The 20,839-nt window shown below is 41.8% G+C and overlaps 1 protein-coding gene across 1 annotated transcript; it reads left to right on the top strand.

The window, feature by feature from the left end:
• The first annotated feature begins 11,590 nt into the window (after positions 1-11,590).
• Positions 11,591-19,578, top strand: C2H7orf57 (chromosome 2 C7orf57 homolog). The gene is made up of 7 exons (XM_054192587.1): positions 11,591-11,772; positions 12,392-12,589; positions 13,367-13,475; positions 13,584-13,746; positions 17,352-17,452; positions 18,164-18,300; positions 19,261-19,578. The coding sequence occupies exons 2-7, from the start codon at positions 12,406-12,408 to the stop codon at positions 19,281-19,283; spliced, it is 717 nt and encodes a 238-aa protein (XP_054048562.1). The 5' UTR covers positions 11,591-11,772; positions 12,392-12,405; the 3' UTR covers positions 19,284-19,578.
• Positions 19,579-20,839: the final 1,261 nt, after the last annotated feature.

Raw genomic sequence — 20,839 nt, 5'->3', positions numbered from 1 at the left:
GTAACTTCATTCTAAATTTCCTTGCAAGATTAAAAGATAAGAGATGAATACCACTCCTGATTTTCTGCCTTGTAACTTGAGGATCTCCCGAATATAAAACACGTTGAAGTTACATGAAACTCAACTTTGACATTCTTCTGCTCACAGCAGGGCTAGGAACAAGATGAATTTCAGACATGTGCTCCAAATGTCTGGCTTCACTGTTTATATGAGCGGGAAAAGCCATTCTAATGTGACATTCAAACCCATGCTGATAAAACACATCAACACCGGTAGGAGCAGATAGACCTCAGATCTTGCTCCTGCCCACTCAGCTGCCCTTGACAGAAACTAGTTCCCACCCAGAAGCGTAATGTTAATCTAGTGCTTAAAAGTATCTAGAAAGAGCTCAAGACCATCACTTTGCTCATAATGGTACAAAGTCTCTTACCTATTGCTCTTCTGTTCCACCAGGTGCTTACATGGATTAAGACGTTCATAAAATAATATACGTTGGAAGGGACCTCTGGAGGTCATCTATTCCTCCACTGCCAGCCTCCCCAAGCTGGGTCAATTTAGATCAGGTTATTCAGGACCTTGTCCGGTTATGTTTTAAGCAACTCCATACCACCTTTGGGCAACTTGTTTCAATGTGTGTTTGTGTTTGACAGATGAGGCTGACTCAGGTGGACTGGAGCCATGGGGGGACCCTATGTGGTCCAGTCAGTACTTTGCACAGGAGGTGGTCCCTTTTTAGAATTCTAGTTTGTTGCAAAACACTTGTGCAGTGATACAAATGAACAAAAATTTCGTAACTCTAAGGTCCAATCTTTCAGACTTTATCATATATATTGTCCTTATTCCTTTAAGTCAAGGCAGGAACAACACTGTCTAAAGAGTAACGAAATTTACACGTTTACTCAACAGCTCAGCACAGCCAGTGCTAAGGAAACTTAGCTCCCATCCGTGAATCTAAACCACAGTGATACATCAGAGACGATTCTTAATCAAGGCTACAGGACTGCATGGAAAAGCTAAGGTACACATTTTCAGTTTTTGGAGTTAGTGCAACCATGTTATTGAAAGAATTGTACTTGAACGAAAGAAAAACAAGATCTGAAGAACTTCTAACACCTTCCCAATTGTGAGTCACCACAGAGAATTTACTGGCATCATTTTGCTCTCCAGGTTTTATACCAGCTCTTACAGGATGCTATTTTAGAAGCAGTTGGACATTCTACAGTGTGTTTTTTCCCTGTAGTTTTTTCGGTAAGACTTCTTGTTTGCCTGAGACTACACATTTTGCAGATAATACAGGGATGCTGTACACTCAGACGCATACTAAATGAAGCATTCTATACTATGAAGATTACAAAGAGGTAATGAAATGAGACTATGGCTCGGAATTTGGATTTAGGTGTAATAAAAACCCTAGAAATATAAGCTATCAATCAGAGTTATGTACTTATGATTCCTGTGCATTGCACAAGGAGAATTAGGCACTTCACAAAGTAGCCCCAAATCCAGTATGTTGACCAGGGAACTGTTTAATGTTAACAACAGAATTAACACAGTGTCTTTCTCCACGAATAGCATAAGGCACCTGAGATGGCGGAAGAGCTATTCAAATTTTTTTCTTCCTTTTTTTTTCCTCCTTTTTTTCCAAGAGGGGTTGGTGAAAGTGCCAGCACTGCTCCTGAACACCTCTTCCATAGCCACAGTTAGAGCTCTGATTCAGTGGTTCTGAAACAAGGCAAGCTGAAGGCCTGGGACTCAATGGATCCACAGACTCATGGTTATTCTTGCTTGTTGTCCTGTTGCCTCCAGAAATTAGCATTATGTTCTGCTAATATCTATGTACCTATAGAATATACCTCCTCCTTGCAGCTGCAAGACTAAGTTCTTTTTATGGGCAAAGTGAACCCTCAGCACCCCTAACGAGTGGGCAAGCCACAGGTTCATGACAGAAACATGGACACTGACACCGCTGTCTAAGGGAAAATCAGGCATAGCTTGGGACTTCGCTGCTGCTCTTTCTAGTTTCAGCATCCCGACTCAGCTTAGCTAGTAGGTATTTTAGCAGATGCAGAACTTCAGTTGTAGCATATATAGAACCTGCAGGCTTATCTGGGAGATGACTAATGAATTTCAAATGTTTTTAAGCTCTCTTAGCAACTAAGCAGATGCTTTCTCATTTGTAATTTTGAAGCTTGACACCTGAGATTTATCTGTATATTCTATCTGGCACTGACGGCCTTTCCTGTATGTTCTCATTATTGCAATTACCACTGAAGTTGACGATAGTTACCCTTTTCTTATTGCCAAATTCAATTCCTACTAGAAGCCTTTTAATTAATTCTGATGTTCAGTAGACCAATCATCAGAGAAAGGCAAAAGGGGCTTGTAAGATTTCATTTTGCCCATGCTTACTCCTACTGAAAATGATGACTCAGTGGGAGAAGAGGAGGCCAATATGTAGCACTGAATGATTCATTACAAATATTTCAGAACTCTGACAGCAGTTATCATTAAAGCTTTTATAAATGTGTTTCCTGGAGAGAATCCCGTGGTTCAGATCTTCCAGTGTGGGCAGACTTAGTTTCACCCAAACCAAAAGTGGGCAACAGCAGCTTCAAGCAAGGCTTATAGTCATCCTAATTTCTATCTTCCTGTGAGATAATCTCAATAAACTTTGGATTTACATCCATTTCCGCCAAGCTTTTAGAAGTAGCAAATAAAGACTTCATGTGTTTTGTAGATGCAACCCAAACACAGTTCCTGGAAAATTTGGTAGTTGGGTGTTAGTCAAAGATCTGAGAACTTATTGAGAACTAAGAGACGGTAGTATATTTTTTATTAGATTAACTTGCATAGACAGAAAAAAGAGAAAATGTTCATATATAATAAACTTTGTGTGTTCAGCAGAAGGAACACATTTTAAAGCTGAACAGAAAGTTGAGTTCTTCCTCTTGTGCAAACCAAAAATCAGCATGTCCTTATACCTGATCATTTTTCTATGACTGCTGAAGATTTTCTGTCTGAATCTGACTCAACCAAAAGAACAGTAGACCTCTTCCAGATGATTACATATTGTACCGGTTAAATTCTGCAGCAGATGAAACAAAGGAGTGATTGAGCACCTTTGTTTAAAAAGAAAAACTGAAGCAGAAAATGTTTCATCTTGGATCACAAAAAGTGTAATTGAGCAATCAATTAGATCCATTAGATATTCACAAGTCCATGGGCCCCGATGGGATGCACCCGAGAGTGCTGAGGGAGCTGGCGGAAGTCATTGCTGGGCCACCCTCCATCATCTTTGAAAGGTCCTGGAGAACAGGCGAGGTGCCTGAGGACTGGAGGAAAGCCAACGTCACTCCAGTCTTCAATAAAGGCAAGAAGCAGGAGCTGGGGAACTACAGGCCGATCAGCCTCACCTCCATCCCTGGAAAGATGATGGAACAACTCGTTCTGGGCGTCATCTCAAGGCATGTGGAGGAAAAGAAAGCTATCAGAAGTACTCAACATGGATTCACCAAGGGGAAATCATGTCTGACTGATAGCCTTCTATGATGACATGACTGGATGGATAGATGAGGGGAGGGCGGTAGATGTGTTCTACCTTGACTCAAGCAAGGCGTTTGACACAGTCTCCCACAGCATCCTCATAGGGAAGCTTAGGAAGAGTGGGCTTGATGAATGGACAGTGGGGTGGATAGATAAGTGGTTGAAAGACAGAGCTCAGAGAGTAGTGATTAGGGGCACAGAGTCTAGTTGGAGGTCAGTGATGAGTGGTGTTCCCCAGGGGTCAGTACTGGGTCCAATCCTCTTCAATATATTCATCAATGACCTGGATGAGGGGATAGAGTGCACCCTCAGCAAGTTTGCTGATGACACAAAGCTGGGGGGGGTGGCTGGCACACCGGAAGGCTGTGCAGGTTGAGAGATCTGGACAGGTTGGAGATCTGGGCAAAGAGGAACCTTATGAAATTCAACAAGGGCAAGTGTAGGGTGCTGCACCTGGGGAGGAATAACCCCATGCACCAGTACAGGTTGGGGGTTGACCTGCTGGAGAGCAGCTCTGTGGAAAGAGACCTGAGAGTCCTGGTGGACAACAGGATGACCATGAGCCAGCCATGTGCCCTTGTGGCCAACAAGGCCAATGGCACCCTGGGGTGCCTCAAGAAGAATGTGGCCAGCAGGTCGAGGGAGGTCGTCCTCCCCCTCTACTCTGCCTTGGTGAGGCCGCACCTGGAGTACTGTGTCCAGTTCTGGGCTCCCCGGTTCAAGAAGGACAGGGAACTGCTGGAGAGGGTGCAGCAGAGAGCTACCAAGATGATTAGGGGACTGGAACACCTCTCTTAGGAAGAAAGGCTGAGGGATTTGGGTCTCTTCAGTCTGGAAAAAAGACGTCTGAGGGGGGGACCTTATCAACACTTATAAATACTTAAAGGGTGGGTGTCAGGAGGATGGGGCCAGGCTCTTTTCAGTGGTGCCCAGGGACAGGACAAGAGGTAACGGGCACAAACTTGAACATAGGAAGTTGCACCTAAACACAAGAAGGAACTTCTTTACTTTGAGGGTGGCAGAGCACTGGAACAGGCTGCCCAGAGAGGTGGTGGAGTCTCCAACTCTGGAGACATTCCAAACCCACCTGGACGCATTCCTGTGCAACCTGCTGTAGGTGACCCTGCTCTGGCAGGGGGGTTGGACTAGATGATCTCCAGAGGTCCCTTCCAACCCTATGATTCTATGATTCTATGAGGTACAATCTGAATACCAGTAAGTATAAGTGTCCCAGGTACCGCCTGGGATTTCTTCACAGACACCAAGCTGTAGGTGATAACTGTCTTCCAAGCACCTGCCGCCAGGGAGCTCACCCAGCAAAAGCTGTTCTGCTGTGCATCAGCTAAATTTCAACATCCACAGTATTCAACAAAGTTGTCTTGAAAGAAAGGGCCACTGTGGAGAGGTCGCAACAGTTCATTCCTCCCACTCTAGGCCATCAGAGCTGAGCATTGCTTAATCCCTGGTCACCAACACCATTCAGCATGAGATTCCTGCTGCCCAGATGTGTCTTTGGAAAAAAAAAACTATGAAGAAGTGTGTGGATAGTATGACACAGCTGTAGCTGAAAAACAACCTGATGACTGAGTGGTAGGAGAACGACTTGCATCTCTGGCTTATAAATCAGTTCCAGATTTATAAAACGGTCCACCTGTCTGAAATTAGAGCCTATGGCTATTTCCCCACTGGCCTATAGCAGCTCTCACACTGAGCTGGACCTGATGCACAGCACCTTAGGTTCTTTCTGGGTTTCCCACTGCTTTTGCACTGCTTGGCACAGCTGCTTGTTCTTTTTCTTCTTCTTGTCCGGACCAGGCTGCTCTCCTGCGTCATCCTTCATTTTTCTTTCAATGGGTTAGGGTGGGCCTTTCCTCTGGGAAGGTGATGTGTTTATTCTATTAAAGTCTTTTCTTTGAATAAAAACCAGCCACAGTGCTCCGGGTGATCTTTGCCTGGCCATGCACTTGGAGGTCGTGAGATATAAGGAGTGAACCAACAGCAGCACACCTACATGATCAGAAAAAGATGACTTGTTCCATTCCTCAGCCCGGGTAGTATTTTCGCCTTAATGAAAACCAAAAGCTACAATCAAAGAGTAGGAAAAGTGGGAAAGAAGGGGTGATTCTCACACTGGTGGCAACCATTTTCTGTGAGAACCTGCTATAACAAGAGTATTGGGGTTTGCAGGTGCAAGGCCGTGGCCACAGCAGCATGAGAGCAATAGCATGAGGAAAACACAGGGGATGGCCAAGGATAACTTTCAAGCTGTAGAAAGAGAAATATTATCACATTTATAAAGAGCTAACGTTAGTTACAGTCAGCACAGAGTGTGGACCAAAGGAATGCCAATTAATAGGTTCCAGGGTCACTCTTTCATATGGTTTAGTTTGCTCATATGGCTATAAGGGCTGTTGCACAGGTACCAAACCATGGTTCACTCCCCGTGGTGTTCAGTAAGGCTGCGCTGTTTACTCTGGCAATGAACAATATGAAGAAAAACTGGTGCACAGTAACTGGCTCAGGAACGATCACTTCCTGGCATAAACACCAATGACACTGTAGGCTTAATTCTAAGAAAAAAATGCATGTTGAAAATTATTCATTAAGTTACATAATTTCTCTCAGGAAAATTATCCTGCACAGAAAACTGACATGCTTTCATTCACCTGACTGTATGCAAAACACAGTTTGTAAAAAAGAGAAACATGAATTATGAATGGCTTAGGCTACCACACACAGAGAGAGATACATGTTTGGGAAATTAAGTTTGACTACGCTTTTCTGTAGTGTTTCTGTTGAGATGAAGTATGTTGGTGAGCATATGACTAACTATCTCATTCCTTTGGTAGGAAAAAAAAATTGTGTAGAAATTATATACCTTATTACCATACAGTATGTCTGTGATTGTGACTTCTAAAGCTGGAAGAAAATAGAAAAGAGACCTTTCTTAATCATTGCTTGGTGTTAATACAAAGGCACCAGAAGGAGCAGATGAAACAAACCATTTAAGTTAATATACACTTGTCAAGCAAGAAGCAGTATGATGGCATTACTCCAGTCTCTCAGAGGAAGGAAATTTTTTTGTTCAGTGAAAGCTATCTCAGTAAGCCGCCCAGCACAAAAATAGGAAATGAAGTTACGAAAAGCAAAGCTCTTCTATTCCTCTCATCTTTTCTCCCTGCACTAATAAATTACTATGTTTAATGCTATGGGAGTATACAGAGGAGAAAGCAATCCATAGATTGTCATCAGAGCTTGACAAAACTAGAAATAAGTTTTCGTTTATTGTCAACATAAAATTACAATTTTCATAGTACTATTACAGGTGTCAGCTCCCTATAAAGACTTGTCTTATTACAGATAAGCAATACTTAGGGGACAGAAACCTAGTGAATGAAAACCTATCCCTGGCTAAATTAACAGTCAATAGAGTGCCAGCAATGTCGTGTCGCAGATTCTGGATGACACGCATGTCAGAGTTCATTTGGATCACTCAAATTTAAAGGACAATGTACACCATGTATGAATCTTTATTTCATTACCTCATTAGGTAAAAATCAAACAGGGGCTCAATCCCCTTTCAACAGACTAGTCTAACTTGGTAATTCTGTAATCCATACCTTCATTAATTCACAAAATCATTAACTGACATAGGCACTAACTCACAAACTCACTCACTCATCCAGTGTACATGTTGCTCTCACTTTAATCTAATGTTGTTGCTCCCACCATACATCAGGCTTTAGCATGAGCTGTGTGTTAGGCTAAAATCTGTGCAGGAGTCAAGTGAACACCCAAATTCCACCACTTGGTATAGGCCGAAAGTCTAGTAAATCCCATGCCTCAGTGAGTGCAGGTAATGTTCTTCTTGCTGCACTGAGGGTGAGGGTAGGGGAAAGATTTGAACACTTTCATTGGAAGTCTAGCATTACAGTTAGTTATTAGGTAACGTACTTTCAACATGGTGATGTTAGCAATAAATGTGGATATAGAAACATACTAAAAGAAAATAAATAAAATACAGAACAACAATACTATGAGCATCAGATGCAACATAAGATGCAATATGCCAGTTGCAGATGGTGCATAACCCATAAAAACATCATACCAATGATGTCTAGCGGTTTGTTCAATTTCTGTTGCAATCTTGACAATCTCATCAGTATCATACCTGATAGCAAGTCATCTGGTTTTGATAAGCGATTGGTTTTTTATATTTGGTGATTAAAATTTCCAATTTTTCAGTTTGAGAATGGACCATGTCCCATATTGGTCCTAAGGGTGCTGGCCAAGTTGTAGAGCAATATTCCACCATCATTAGTGGAATTAGTTTTTTGGTTTCTATAAAGTCATCCTGTCATTACACAGAACATTACAAAGCAAAACCATTACATATACAACCCAATTTTCACTAAAGTATAACCATGCACTTATGGTACACTTAGCCTAAATAGCAGGTACCTGAGGTGATATCACTTGTATGAGGGTCTTGTATTATTAAAAGTTCACGGCAGTACTGTTCATGTTTTCCCCATTTTACATCCATAAGCATCAATTAGTTGTTATAGCAGTAAGTACAAGCAATAAAGTATAGCAATAAGTATAAGTAAGAGCCTGTCTGCATACCATTCCTTGGTATCAAGTATAAACATCAGACCTTATCACTCTGGAAGCAGACACTGTCTGAAAAATACACTGTTAATTTCAGAGAGTGCAGTTCAGTTAGAAGAGACTGAACTGAAAAGTAAAATTACTCAAAAGAAAATTAGTTCTATTTTACCTCAAACCAGGACACTATCATTTTCTGGTGTGCTGCTACATGCCCTATGTAACAGGAAGTACAGGAAGTACAGGAAGTAACAGGAAGACAGCTGGCACTATCTTATATTTGCTCCCAATATTTGCTTCCCCATATATTGAGATATATGGGGACTTTGCCCAATATGGCATAGAGCTCAGCTAATTGAGCAAACCCTTCTATTCACTCAGTCACTACAGGTTCTTTTTCTACAAATACAGCAGTAGCCATTCCTTGCCATTTACCCTGTATTTTGCAAGTGCTCCCATCAGTAAACCAGACACCATCTGCTTGACAGGCATTAAATTCAGGAGCATCCTGGACAGAAGAGCAAAGAGGTTCCATGTATTCAATGACCATTCCTATATGCTCTACAACTTCAGTAACTTTATTTTAGTTAAGCTATGTACAGTTTCATAATGATAGATACACAGTCCTCACCTTTGTACAGGGGTCTTACATGGTACACTTAAAGGTACTGCTTTACCAGCAAGCATAGGTTTAAGAATAGGTATTGGCAATGTAATTTTATGCTCCTTCCCTGGGTCAAGGGTTCAATCACTACTAGCCCTTTGTAAAATGCTAACAGCACATTTTCAAAAGTCATATGATTGTGCTCATCACTCTGCCAGATACACATACATACTGCACAACAGCGACCTCCTGTGGTAACTTTAATCTTTCTAGTTCTATAGACAACACAACATGAGCAATAGTCGGACTGTTTTAAAACATGCCTTAAGGGAGTCAATGTATATAGTGGAGTCCCTGTCAAGTGGAAGCAAATCACTCCCTATCTGCCTCTGGTACATATCCTCCACATCTATAGTTGCCATCCATAGAAAGGTATGTTAATTACGAGATTTGACTTTTATCAGTCAGATTGGGAGCAGTTTGTTGTCAGCATTCAGGGCTTTATAACCTACTGTTAGCTGCCACTTACCATTACATTTCTTTACCGACCATACAGGCGAATGGTAGGAGGAATAGGAATGGGAATTTTCCCCACAAGTCCACCCACAACTGGCCCTTAAATACATCAATGCATATTTTGGAGATCTAAGAGTAAGGTCAGGTGGACTCTACATCCATTAGACAGAATTAATTTAGCCCTGGCCAGTGCATGTGGGTAGTGACTTGCTGATTGATGCCTACAATAGTAACTAGTAGTTTGCTAAGTGGAAGCTGTCCTTTGTCCGTCCTTACCATCAACATCTGCCCAGATGGATATCTGTATTGATAAGGAATGTTGTAAAGCAGCAATCATTAACTGTAACCACCATCTCCGGACTTGGATCCTTAGCAGTGGGAGCAGCTGCAGCAAGTATTTCCACTGGATCAAGCTCCCCACCCTAGTTTCCTATGTATTCATGGTCCAGGGTCAGTGCTGATAGCTTTGGATATCTCCTCCAAGTTTACATCCCTAACATCTTCCAGCTTACTTCCTTAAATCGCGATGTCACTCCCATGCCCTGATATGGATCCCAGAGGAGTGTCATGATGAGTTAATGAGAGAAATTTGACCAACTGCTACAAAATGTGAATCACCAGCCTATTTAACTGACTCGGTGAGAGTCCTTTATCTAAAGACATTTACTGTAACTTCTTATACTCCTTCTGCTCTCTTTACTATGGGACAGAGAAGTCCTAAGAAATCACCTCCCAGGAAATGGGGTCTGTGGGAGGTGCTTGTTCTGCACCTGGGCAACGGGTGCTGGTCCTTCCAGTTCAGCTAAAGTAGGGGTCTTCAGGAAGGGAACCTGCAGGCTGGCCATTCTGTTTCAGTGGCTTTCTAGACAAGGCAACAAGACATTATACTAACACCACCGGGTCTTCTGACTGTGGAAGCATATGCTTCAAAGCAGGTGAGAACTTGCCAATGGATTTGCTGAAGCCTCTGATAGCTGTTCCTTGCTTTACTCTTCTTATGGCCAAATGAGGTAGAGCAGGATAAGAACATCTTGACCACGATAGGTCAAAAGACTCACAGGGCACCTGGAAGTTAAGCTGTTGAACAAGTCCGTCGCTGCAGCACTACTCTGTCAGCAGTCATATGCTAGAGAGGAAAAGGCAACTCATTTCTTTTTCTCATTTCAGGATGAGCTCTCTGGGTTTGTGAATTATGTCAGGCTGCAAGTGCTGGGACAACATGGTCCCTGAGACATGACTCCTGCCCGTATCGACTTAGGGTCAACAATGGTGAGTTAGGAGAAGCACTGAGTGAAACCCTGGCCCTGGAAGAAGAGCTACATAAGCTCCAGGAAGAGCTTTATCACCTGTGATGGAGTGCAAAGGATGTCACCAGCTGACAAAGAACAATGATTAGGCAGATTTGGGCCTGCACAGGTTTCAGCAAAGCACTGGCTTGCTTGCGATGACTTGAGTTCTTTGAGTTTTGATCGGTATTAGAGTCCTCCTGCCCCAGACTTCAATGTGCCAACCACTTCAAAAATTCAATCTGTGGGTACGAAGCAAGCAGCTTCACAGCAATGGAACTTCTCAGGGTGGTATCACGAAAGGACCTGTAACAAAACCACCCTTGGAAGTGCAGCACGAACTTGCCCAATAGTAGTTGAGCTGCCTAGGAAGCCAGGAAACTGAAGGAATAAGTAGAACGGGCTACATGCACCTCTGGAATACCCCTATTTTGCACCCTGAGGGCCATTTTTGTGACAGCCTGCAACGCGGTCACGCAGCGCTTCACACTGTGTGAGCTCCTCAGGGGTGACCCAAGCACAGCTAGGACCCCGAGAGGTCTCAGGTCCTCTCCCAGCACAGGGTGGGAAGAGGTAGAGCCATCCCAGCACAGCCAGCGGACGGAAAGGAAAGGGCGAGGGACTCAGCTGCTTGCCCACGGGGTCAGAAGAAGATGGCGGCGGCTCGCCTGAGGAGGGAGCGGGGGCGGGCCTCGGGCGTTGTTGCCAGGGGGACGGGCGGCGCGGACGGCAGCGGGAGAGCGGTCCGTTATCCGCCGCGGACAGCTGGCAGGCGGCCCTCTTCAGCCGGGGGCGGCCCGGTGCGCTTCCCCGCCTCCCCCCGAGCCAGGTGCCGGCTGCGAGGAGCGGGAGTAGCCCGGACCTGTCCCGGCGGTGCTGCCCTCAGCCTCCCGCGGAGGGGAGGGGGCATCAAGCGGGCTGTCCCGCTCTGCCTCCCGGCGTGAGCCTCGCTCCGCCCTGAGGCCTGCCCCCGTCTGCCGTCAGAACGGGGCTCGGCGGGCAAGCGAGGGAGCTGCGGGCAACGGCATCCCCTTCGCTGGCTCCTGTAGCCGGTTTCTCTGCCCCGGCTGGTCGCGGTCGTTTTGTCTCCTGGAGCTGCGGTTCAGCATAGCAAGCACTCGTGTCTCACACCGAGAGCTCCCCAGTGGGATGCCTGCCGTAAGGTAGTTTACTGACACCCGCGAAACGGCGTGTGCCGCGCTCGGACCCGCTTCAGTAAGTGTCCTGGGCACCTTTCATGGAGTGATTCCTTAGGCTGGCTTTCTTGTCTGCCGCCTCATCTTCCCGTTAAGGAGGATTTATGTGTATTTTCTGTTTGCGCACTAGAAACTGGGAAAGGAATGTCTCGGGAGGTACGGTGTTTTGTTGAGGTGGGGTTTTTTGTTTGTTTGTTTATTTTTTAATTTGGGGTGCTTTGGGGGTTGGGTCTGGTTGTCTACAAATGAAGACCTGCAGACGGACAGGTACTGCCTTTGCTTTTGTTAACGGGTGAGGAGGAAAAGAAAGCAAAGGCTTAAAAGTGTTTTCAGCTGTCTTCTGTGCCTCTGGCTGCTCTTGGTGTCCTTGGAAGTAGTTTTCTGCATGAAGATGCGTGATCCCCTGTATGGGAACGCTTCCCGTGAAAACTTGAATGCTGTTTCAAAAACAAGGTATTTCCTTGTTGCATCTGATCCTCTAGAAGTTGCATGTATTATATCCCCCAGAAAAAGCGAGCCTGGTCTTCTTCCAAGCAGAAATGCAGTATGTTGCTCAAGTTTCAGGTGGGCTTGATGCCTGAAAATGGGATGTTTTTTTTTAGATTTTACCATAAATATTTTCTTTTCTGTTCTCACAGGACAGTAATACCACATGCCACTGAAACGACCAGAGAAGTCAGTAACCTCGAAGACCATGCTTCCTCCAACATCCCAGATTCGGGGTCTTGGTGACCTTGCAAAAGCTCCCCATGAAGCCGTGTCTGGGTGCCGCAGGAAGTGGATCAAGGAGACTGATTCAGCTTACGTCAGACTGGCAAAGCAAGGAGGCCGACCTGGTGAGCATCTCTCTTGCTTGTTTGTTTTTCCTTTGTTTTCTTTGGCTTTGCTTGAGTGTGGTGGTAGAATGCTCTTGGAGACACTACAGAAGAATCCTCTAGAGTTTTGAAATTAACCTATAGAAAAAATGAGTGATAGCAAATGTGACATAAGAGGTCACCTTATCGAGACATCCTTGCAATCTATTGTGTATAGGTACCTTTTAGCAAAATGTGTAGTTTTGTTTGCACTGTGTCTCGATTAAGTAGATGATGATGGTTTAGCTGCATTTGTGTGGTGTCTTTACAATTTAAGCTTGGGCCATTTAAGTGGCAGTCTGGTGAAAATGATGTCACAAAAAAGCATAATCAGAAAGCTTGCTAGACGTTTACAAAGTGGGTTTTGTGATGGCATTCAGTTTGTTACAGTGCTGTACATAACTCTGTTCTTGTACCAAAGTGATCTACAGTTTTCCATTTCCTTTCTGGAAGAAGGAGGCTTGAGGGACTTCAGCAGGTTCCTTGCACACACGCTTAGAGCAGGGTGACAAATCCAGAAATATGAATTAACAGATGGGTAGAAACATTTCAAAGCATTTAGAGCAAGATAAACAACGTACAAGTGGAATGAAATGCTGCAAGGTTCTGACTGTCCATTTTATCAAAGGGGAGAAATGATCCTTACTGCATAGAGCAAGCATTTCTTCCTGATAAAACAGCAGCCTAAAAACAAAGCTAATGTTTTTGCAGCCAGATAAGAAGTCAGAAAAGTAGTGGCTTTTGTCTTTTTCTCTCAAGACCTACTGAAGCACGACGCTTCTGTGCCAATGAAGACTTCTTCAGCAGCATATGCTGCACCTGACTGGTATACTCACTGTTCCAAATCCCCAGCAACTGATGAGCCACGGTAAGTCTGCTGAGACCCTGCGTAACTTCTTGGGTTCTCTCTTCACCTTGCACTAAAGTGCAAGATATGTATCCCTTGTACGAACAAGCATTAAATCTTTGCCTGCAGGAGCTACGTTTCTTCTCTACCAGACTATATGATTCACAGAGAGTTTAAGGCTGGTGACCATCACGGTAACAATTATGAGACAAGAAGAGGGCCTTTTGATTTTGATATGAAAAGCATTTGGCAGCGGGATGCTGAGGACAAAGAAAACACAGAGAAAAAGAAGGTAAGATGGAGAGAGACTCTGTGACGATGCTTTGTAGAGCTTGTGAAGACACTTCCAGCTGGGCCTGTGGGTTCTTATAGAAGGGTAGCTGTAGTCCACCCCAGTTTCTGTATTTCAGAAGCAATTTTTATATTGCAGTTAGAGAATGAGAAGAAAGCTGTGTTTCTCTTAGGTGCTGCAGGTATAGCATGTGAACTAGAAATGCAGTTTCCAGCCACATTGTATGGTGTGTATATTTAAGAGTGAATGAAAGCTGATAGTTAAGTTTCTGTCGTCTTATGCTTTATTTCCCCTGCAATTCAGTGTTGGTGAACAAAGTTCTTGTTTAGGCATCTTAGGAAAGGAGGAAAGAAGAAGGAGGATGGAACAGAAGACTGGTCCAAAAAAGGTGTTTGTTTTAGTTTGAAATGCAAGAGAGTCCCCAAAGATACTGCACTAGCTGTCTTTGAATGGAAGATGTATCCAAGGCAAAATACGTATAGCGCAAGCTATGCCCAGAACAAACCTTTCTGTGATGATCTAGGTGTTTTGTCCTGGAAATGTCCCTCTCTTATCCTCCCTGTCCCTGCCTGTTTCAGATGCTGAAGTCTTATCTTTTTTTAAATATCCTCCATAATCTTGTTTGCCTCATTTACCATGGGTCTGTCGAGAATCCATGGAAAGGCATTTATGTACTTGAACACAAGTACCTCCTTTCTTGAACACAGGGGCATATGTTGGACACTTTAAGAAAAAAGTTCTTAGTCTTTGCTGAGATGAGTAATTAATGCAAATTCTGAATGATGGCTTGTGTAAATGGGAAGACCTTATTTCTGAATAGGCTTGGGAATGTTTACTTAATCTGTGGAAACATGCAAAAAAGCAATGTATGCTTAAACTATAATTTGCTTGATGCTTGTAGGTGGAGCTTTTTTCAATCAGAAATTTAAGGCACTGAAAATAGAAACTTAGCCTGACACAGAGCCTCTTAGAGGATCCAACTAGGAGGGAGAGGAAGTGCTTTCCCTCACTCCCTTACGTAAGAACTATTTATCTTCAGTGCTCTAAGAGTCAAATTTAACTTTGATAACAGTAAGTGTAATTCAAGTCCATGTGGTAACTGGTAAAGTGAGACTGAGGTCCATTTCTGTTTGGGTGGAGTTTGATCAAGACCCAGTTTCATTCAGTCGTGTGAGTGAAAGTTCCCACGTGTTTTATTTATCACCAAATACAAAGTGAATATATGTTATATATTCATCTCAGATTCCAAATCTGCTGAGGCCCTGATACATAATTTATACTGCTCTTCTGGAAGCTGAAGTCGAGTTTTGTCTGAAGTCCTGAACCTACCAAACCTTTTTCTTTAAGATTAGGTGCCTAAGAAGGCACATTCTGTATCTCTTAGCTTTAGCTCTACCTCCGCACCACCATCTCTGAAATGGCTGTCCTTCACAATACTTTTCTTGTTCCCTGAAAAGTGTCTCGTGTATCTTGAAACATCACATGGTGCTTTTTTCACAGCTATTTCTTGTATCTCCTTTTATAGGAAGTTTCTGTCCTGTGCTTTAAGAGTACCTTCCTGAAGAGTCTTTAAGTAAGACAATGGAACTAGCCCTACCAAACAGTCTTGATTTTAGTTTTCTCACTGTATATCTTGTGTGTTGAAATGTAAGAGTTGTATTCCAAAACACCACAGGCATGTTTCTAAGGAGTATTCAATTTATTTGTTTGACTATGTGATGGTACTCCTTCAAGAATTGAGACTGAACGTATTGAAAATATTTTTCAGTCCAGCCTGACTAAGCAGTTGTTCATGAGAGAGATGTGTGATGCAATCATGGCAATAAATCCCAAAGGACTCCCTCAGGGACAGGTGCAAAAACACTTTAACCTCTAAGGGTACCTGTTGTACTCAGTTTGGAAAACACTGTTCCCAAGTGTGCCCTTGCTCTGGAGCTTTAGGCCTTTATGCCACTTTGTTCTGAAGTATTAGAATCTTGACTGTTCCTTGTGTTATGGTTGTCACTGCATAGAGGAGGACTGGATATCAGGGGGACCATTACGTGTTTCTCCATGCCTTGGGATGGATCCTGTAGTTGCTCCCTAAAGCTTTAACCACAGGGATAGTTCTCATTCTGGGAATTTTGCAAAGCGGCAGAGACGTGTTAGTGCATGAAGGATTTAGCCTTTGTGCTCATGGCAAAGTGATGGACTACTGGCCCAGGTGGAAGCATCCTTTGGTCTGTGCATCATGTGGACCAGCCGGGTTGGGTTGAAAATGCTATGACCTTAAGAAAGAGGCAGACCTGTGTCTGGATGGAAGATCAGCTGGGGGTGGTATCAGGGTTAGTATCAGCATTAGGTAATCTTCCTGTGGCACCATTAAGATTACTACTTCATGTCTGAAGTCATCTCTTTTAGGCACTTGCCTGAAATGTATGTGTATATATGCATACATGCATATGTACGTATGTGCTGTAGCAAAAGGATTACTCATCTGAGGTCATGATTTCTCCAAATCATCAGAGAGAGATTTGGAATGTAATCTAGAATTTCTCCCTTGATCGCAGGGGATCCAGGATTTCATCTAAGGGCTTTTAGGTTTCCATGCTGGCTGCAGGTATCCATTGTTCTTTATATACCAGGCACAATACATGTGTTTTTTTGCATCTGTGGATGTATAATAAATTTAGATAGTAATTTTTAGGGTATGTTGTTGCCATTCCTTCACAAAGGGAGAGAACACTTTAAACCAAGAACATGTGAAAAATGTCTTGCATAGCTTGCTTTATCTGGGAAACTGGACAGCTATGAAATAGAGGCTTGTCAAAGTGAAATGCCTCCTCAGCTATAACCATGGGGGTGTAGTGGCACAAGGGTCTGCTTTTAATGCTGAATTTGCCCAGCAAATTAACAAACAGCACCTGATAGGATTGCAGGTGCCCTCCAAACCCAAATTCTGATCTGTTCCCTTGCCCCTTTTGTCACTTTTTTTTGTTTGCTGATTGGAACGGTAGGGAATGTTTTGGTACCTGCAAGTTTTCTAGCCTGTCTCATTTAATAGCAAGAAAAGAAAGACAACATTAAAACAACATGCGAGACTTGCTAGCAGCCTTCAGGTCTTTCCTCGTTGCCTTGTCTTTCCCCATTTTTCCTTGACTTCCGTTTTGACATTTGTGCCTTTTGTCTATCTATAGACAAAATCTCTCTAGGCTTTTCCTCTCCCCCTGCCCTTTAATTAACTCTTTAATTACTAGACTTTAGTCTAGTATCTTTATTTTTAAATTTACAGAGCAATACACTTCACTTATAGTTACCGTGTCCTGATGTTTTTTTTTTTTTTTTTTTCCAATAACCTGCAAGTAGTATCTCTTATCCTATGGGGTGTTCTCCTGTGTTGCAAGTTTAAAAGGGAAAATGGTCAAATAATATGTAGGTTCTTATTGAAAGGATATATTAGTATAACACACAAACTGTGTTAATAAGGTCTGAAATTTTGTGCTATCTTCACGACTTCTTTCCCCCTTTTTTCTTCACGCAGTGAAGGAAGCTGTAAATAGTCTTTAAAGACTATTGGTTATTTTTATCATAACTCCTTTTATTAAGTTAAGATTTCTCTAACACAGGTAAAGCTCCCAGCTATAAATCCTAAATATCCAAGCAGAATGCCGAATGTTTCTACAAACAAGGAATTTAGTGGGAAAAATAAACTTTCATTCCCACCTATGTAAGTAGTATGCTTATGAAATTCATTAAACTTCGAAGCCTGCAACTATTTGTGCATGCAAGTAATATCACTCCTCGTGAAACTGCAGACATCAATGGATATGTGTATGGACTTGTGGATCCTTACTGCTACTCAACTTGCTATCATGTGCGATACTAAAATAGTTTTACAGACAACTAAAATAATAGCACTTTAACTCCTATAGGAAAGCTATTTATTACACAATCACCAGTAATCCCAATATGTTTTAGAAATATGTTAATGCTGAAAAAAAAGTGATTAAACTGTCTAATGAATTTAGGAGCAAATCTGTGGCAAAATTTCAGCTTCATACAGCACAGAATGAGTATTGTCAGCCTTTTTTACTTACACATTCTTTGTGTGATTTCCCTAAGACCAAAGCTGTGTAAGTATTATACATGTTAAATTCCAATAAAATGGATGGCTCTTCTCATGTAAAATTATATGTTACTGAATCAGGCATAGTTGCATGCTTTGTTGCTTTTTTTGTTTGGTTGGTTTTTGTGGGTTTTCTTGGTGTTTTGTTTTTTTTTTTTTTGGTTGATTACATGTAGAATATATGTTTAGTTACTTAGAAAAAAATCATGTTATAAGGCTATTGTCCTTTCTGTGCAAAATAAATTTTTCCCACCTAATCCCCATTTTTGATAACTTATGTTATTGTTTTGCTTAATATGTTTGGACTTACAGGCCTGCTCAGAGAAAAAATGAAGCAATAAACTTTAGCAAACTAATTAGCAATGGTTATGGGACTGACTGGTTACAACAGTGTACTGGATGGAAAAAAAAGACTCAAGAAACATCAGAAAATAGTGAGCAGTCCAAAGGTAAAATTATTGAAAGCTGTTTCTTTTAAAGTGAGTTGGGATCTCAAGGTAACAGCAGAAGGCAGCTGAATAACTTGTGTGGTTCTCTTTGAATGTGGTGAGACTTACTGAATTACCACACTTAGCTTACAATACCCAGTGACCAGCTATAGGAAGGAGTGCTCCTGTTTGTAGTCATCGAAGGCCTGGTCTTTCAAGGATTTTTTTCATCTTTACAACTGCAGAAGTATGCTCTGTTCCAATCTAAGGGCTCTGCGTGACATCTTGTTGTAAAATGCTGCAGACACACAGCCGTCCTCCTACCTAAATTTAAGCAGACCATAAAATATTTGTTGCCTGTTTGTTTTAGCCCCTGATATTTTTCTCAAAACTTGTGACAAATGTCATTGATATTCATGTTTAAGGAATAGATCACAGCTCAAAAAAAAAGTCTCAAAATAAATATATGTGCATTGTTGAAGACAGTGGAGTTGCAACAGTTTTATTAAAGAGAAAAAAAGTTATCCAATGTTTACCTGTGATTTCAAACCTCACTTTGTTATGCACAATGGTAATAGCTAAGAAATGCATTACTTGAAAACACTTGGATATAAAGGTTAAAGGGTGGACAATTCCCCTTACTTCTGTCAAAGACCTTTTGCTTAGGCTTTTTACAGTGACTTGGTAACCATGGTGAGTATATCAGTTTTGTATAGCAACCTTTTAAAATGCTTTTGAACATACATATTGCAAACTCCAGATTTTTTTTTTTTTTTTTTTAATTTGTATCAGTGAATGCTTGTGTATACGCTAGGGATTGCCATGACTCCCTTGACTTTGATATATCAATGTGTGGAAGTCTTAGAGGCCAGTTAATTTAGTTTCTGTGACACTTTAGCACTTCCTGAATTCATCTTTGTGTCTTCCATTAAAATATATACAGTAATTTTTTTATTTATTTTATTCTTTTTGTGTGTGCAGAGCCTCTTCCTCCAGGTGAGTAATGGAAGAAAACAGGCAAACAGAAAACTAGTTGTTGTGTGTTATTGTTCAGAAGACCGCTATAAAAGTAAGGCATGAAGCCAGATCTCAGTCTGGACCTGAAAGAGGGTGCATAACCTGAGAAGCAACTCTTCAAAGTCAACTTAAGTGTCCAAACTCCGATCATCCAAAGGATGCTGCCTTGGGAGGTGCAGTGACCTAATAGTTCAACCGTGGAGCCTAGAAGTGCTCTTCCTTAGCAGGAAAGGAAACCGTGAATATTCTTTTGTCTTCAGATTCTATTTAACTTCCTTGTGTGATGACATTTTTCTTTTCCATTATTGTGAGTCAAATGAAGGGATTTGGGATTTTTGAAACCTCAAATTCGTTCATTTGGTGATAGTTGATTTCTTTAATGTGAAATGTGCCTCTAATTGGGATATAAAGAAAGATGAAGATTTTTCAGAGTAATCATGGTATTGGTTTGGTTATACCACTTAGGCATAGCGAACAAAATGATGGGTATACTGTAAACACTGCTGAAAAGTCAGTATGCTGCTTAGCTTGATATATAGATAACATCTTATTTTTTAAATGCTTTTCTTTCACAAATTCTTAAGTATCACCTGCTTTGGTTGTATTGCCCTCCTTTGTCAATCATAGCTATTTTGATTCTGTATCTCAATGTAAAAGGAGATATTTTTTTAATGCTCCTAGCAGTGTGGCTTCATCCAGACATCTACCTTGATTCAGTTTTAACCTTGTTCTTTTAATTCTTTCAGGTATGCACTGAGGGCAGTGCTTGTATTTTCGTCCTGCTTGGGTACTTTTGTCTGCTCACCTAAAGCAATTGGCAGCATAAGCACCTTGCAGCTCCCTTTCGAGATGGAGCTTTCTCTGCTATCTCTTGCACGGCAGAAGTCCAAGACACATCAGCTAGGAGATACAATCCATTCAAAATGTAAATCTATAATCCATTTGTGTTGGGTTATAGATTTGCATCGTACTGCAAACTTTGTAGTTAGCTTGTCTATCTTGTCAGTTAAAAATTAAAAGTACTGGAATTTGTATGCACGTTGACGTGAGAGAGAAACTGAAAATTTTAGTTGATCTTTTTATTATGGTTGAAGTTATCGTAAGAACTTTAATCTTTTCTTTTTGCAGATTCAGAGCCATCACAGTCTGAATCAGCACCTGCAAGCAACGAATCAAAGCCACAGTTTCAAGGACATTATAAGTAACTTAAAAGACTATTGGGGAAAGTAGTCTTATATGGCTTATATAGCCCACTATTTACATGTTTGTTAGATTATTTTTTATAGTTGAACTCATCCCTGATTGAGAAGTTAATTTGATTTATAACATGGATGAACTTCATTGTGCTTGATTACAGCAAGTTTTAACGAACAGGCAACAGCTGTCAGTGCATATTCCTAGTCTTTTTCTTAATATAAATAATAATAAAATAAATAAATAAAATAAAGCAAAACTGAAGTTCTGTCCTACACCAGACTAGCGCACCTTTGCTGTTGTCAAATAGGGTTAGACACAAGTGTGATACAGATGTGTTCAAACCAGC

This window comes from Rissa tridactyla, chromosome 2 (genome assembly GCF_028500815.1).
Source record: "Rissa tridactyla isolate bRisTri1 chromosome 2, bRisTri1.patW.cur.20221130, whole genome shotgun sequence".
NCBI classification, from domain to species: domain Eukaryota; kingdom Metazoa; phylum Chordata; class Aves; order Charadriiformes; family Laridae; genus Rissa; species Rissa tridactyla.
Note: the sequence above shows the minus strand (reverse complement) of the source record. Positions and strands in the feature narration are given on the sequence as shown.

Bases quoted from the DNA above. Each gene is read 5' to 3' on its own strand.
- C2H7orf57 (XM_054192587.1), top strand. From the start codon at position 12,406: ATGCCACTGAAACGACCAGAGAAGTCAGTAACCTCGAAGACCATGCTT. The intron at 13,476-13,583 runs GTAAGTCTGCTG...CTTTGCCTGCAG, and splicing joins CCAGCAACTGATGAGCCACG to GAGCTACGTTTCTTCTCTAC. The intron at 17,453-18,163 runs GTAAGTAGTATG...TTGGACTTACAG, and splicing joins AAACTTTCATTCCCACCTAT to GCCTGCTCAGAGAAAAAATG.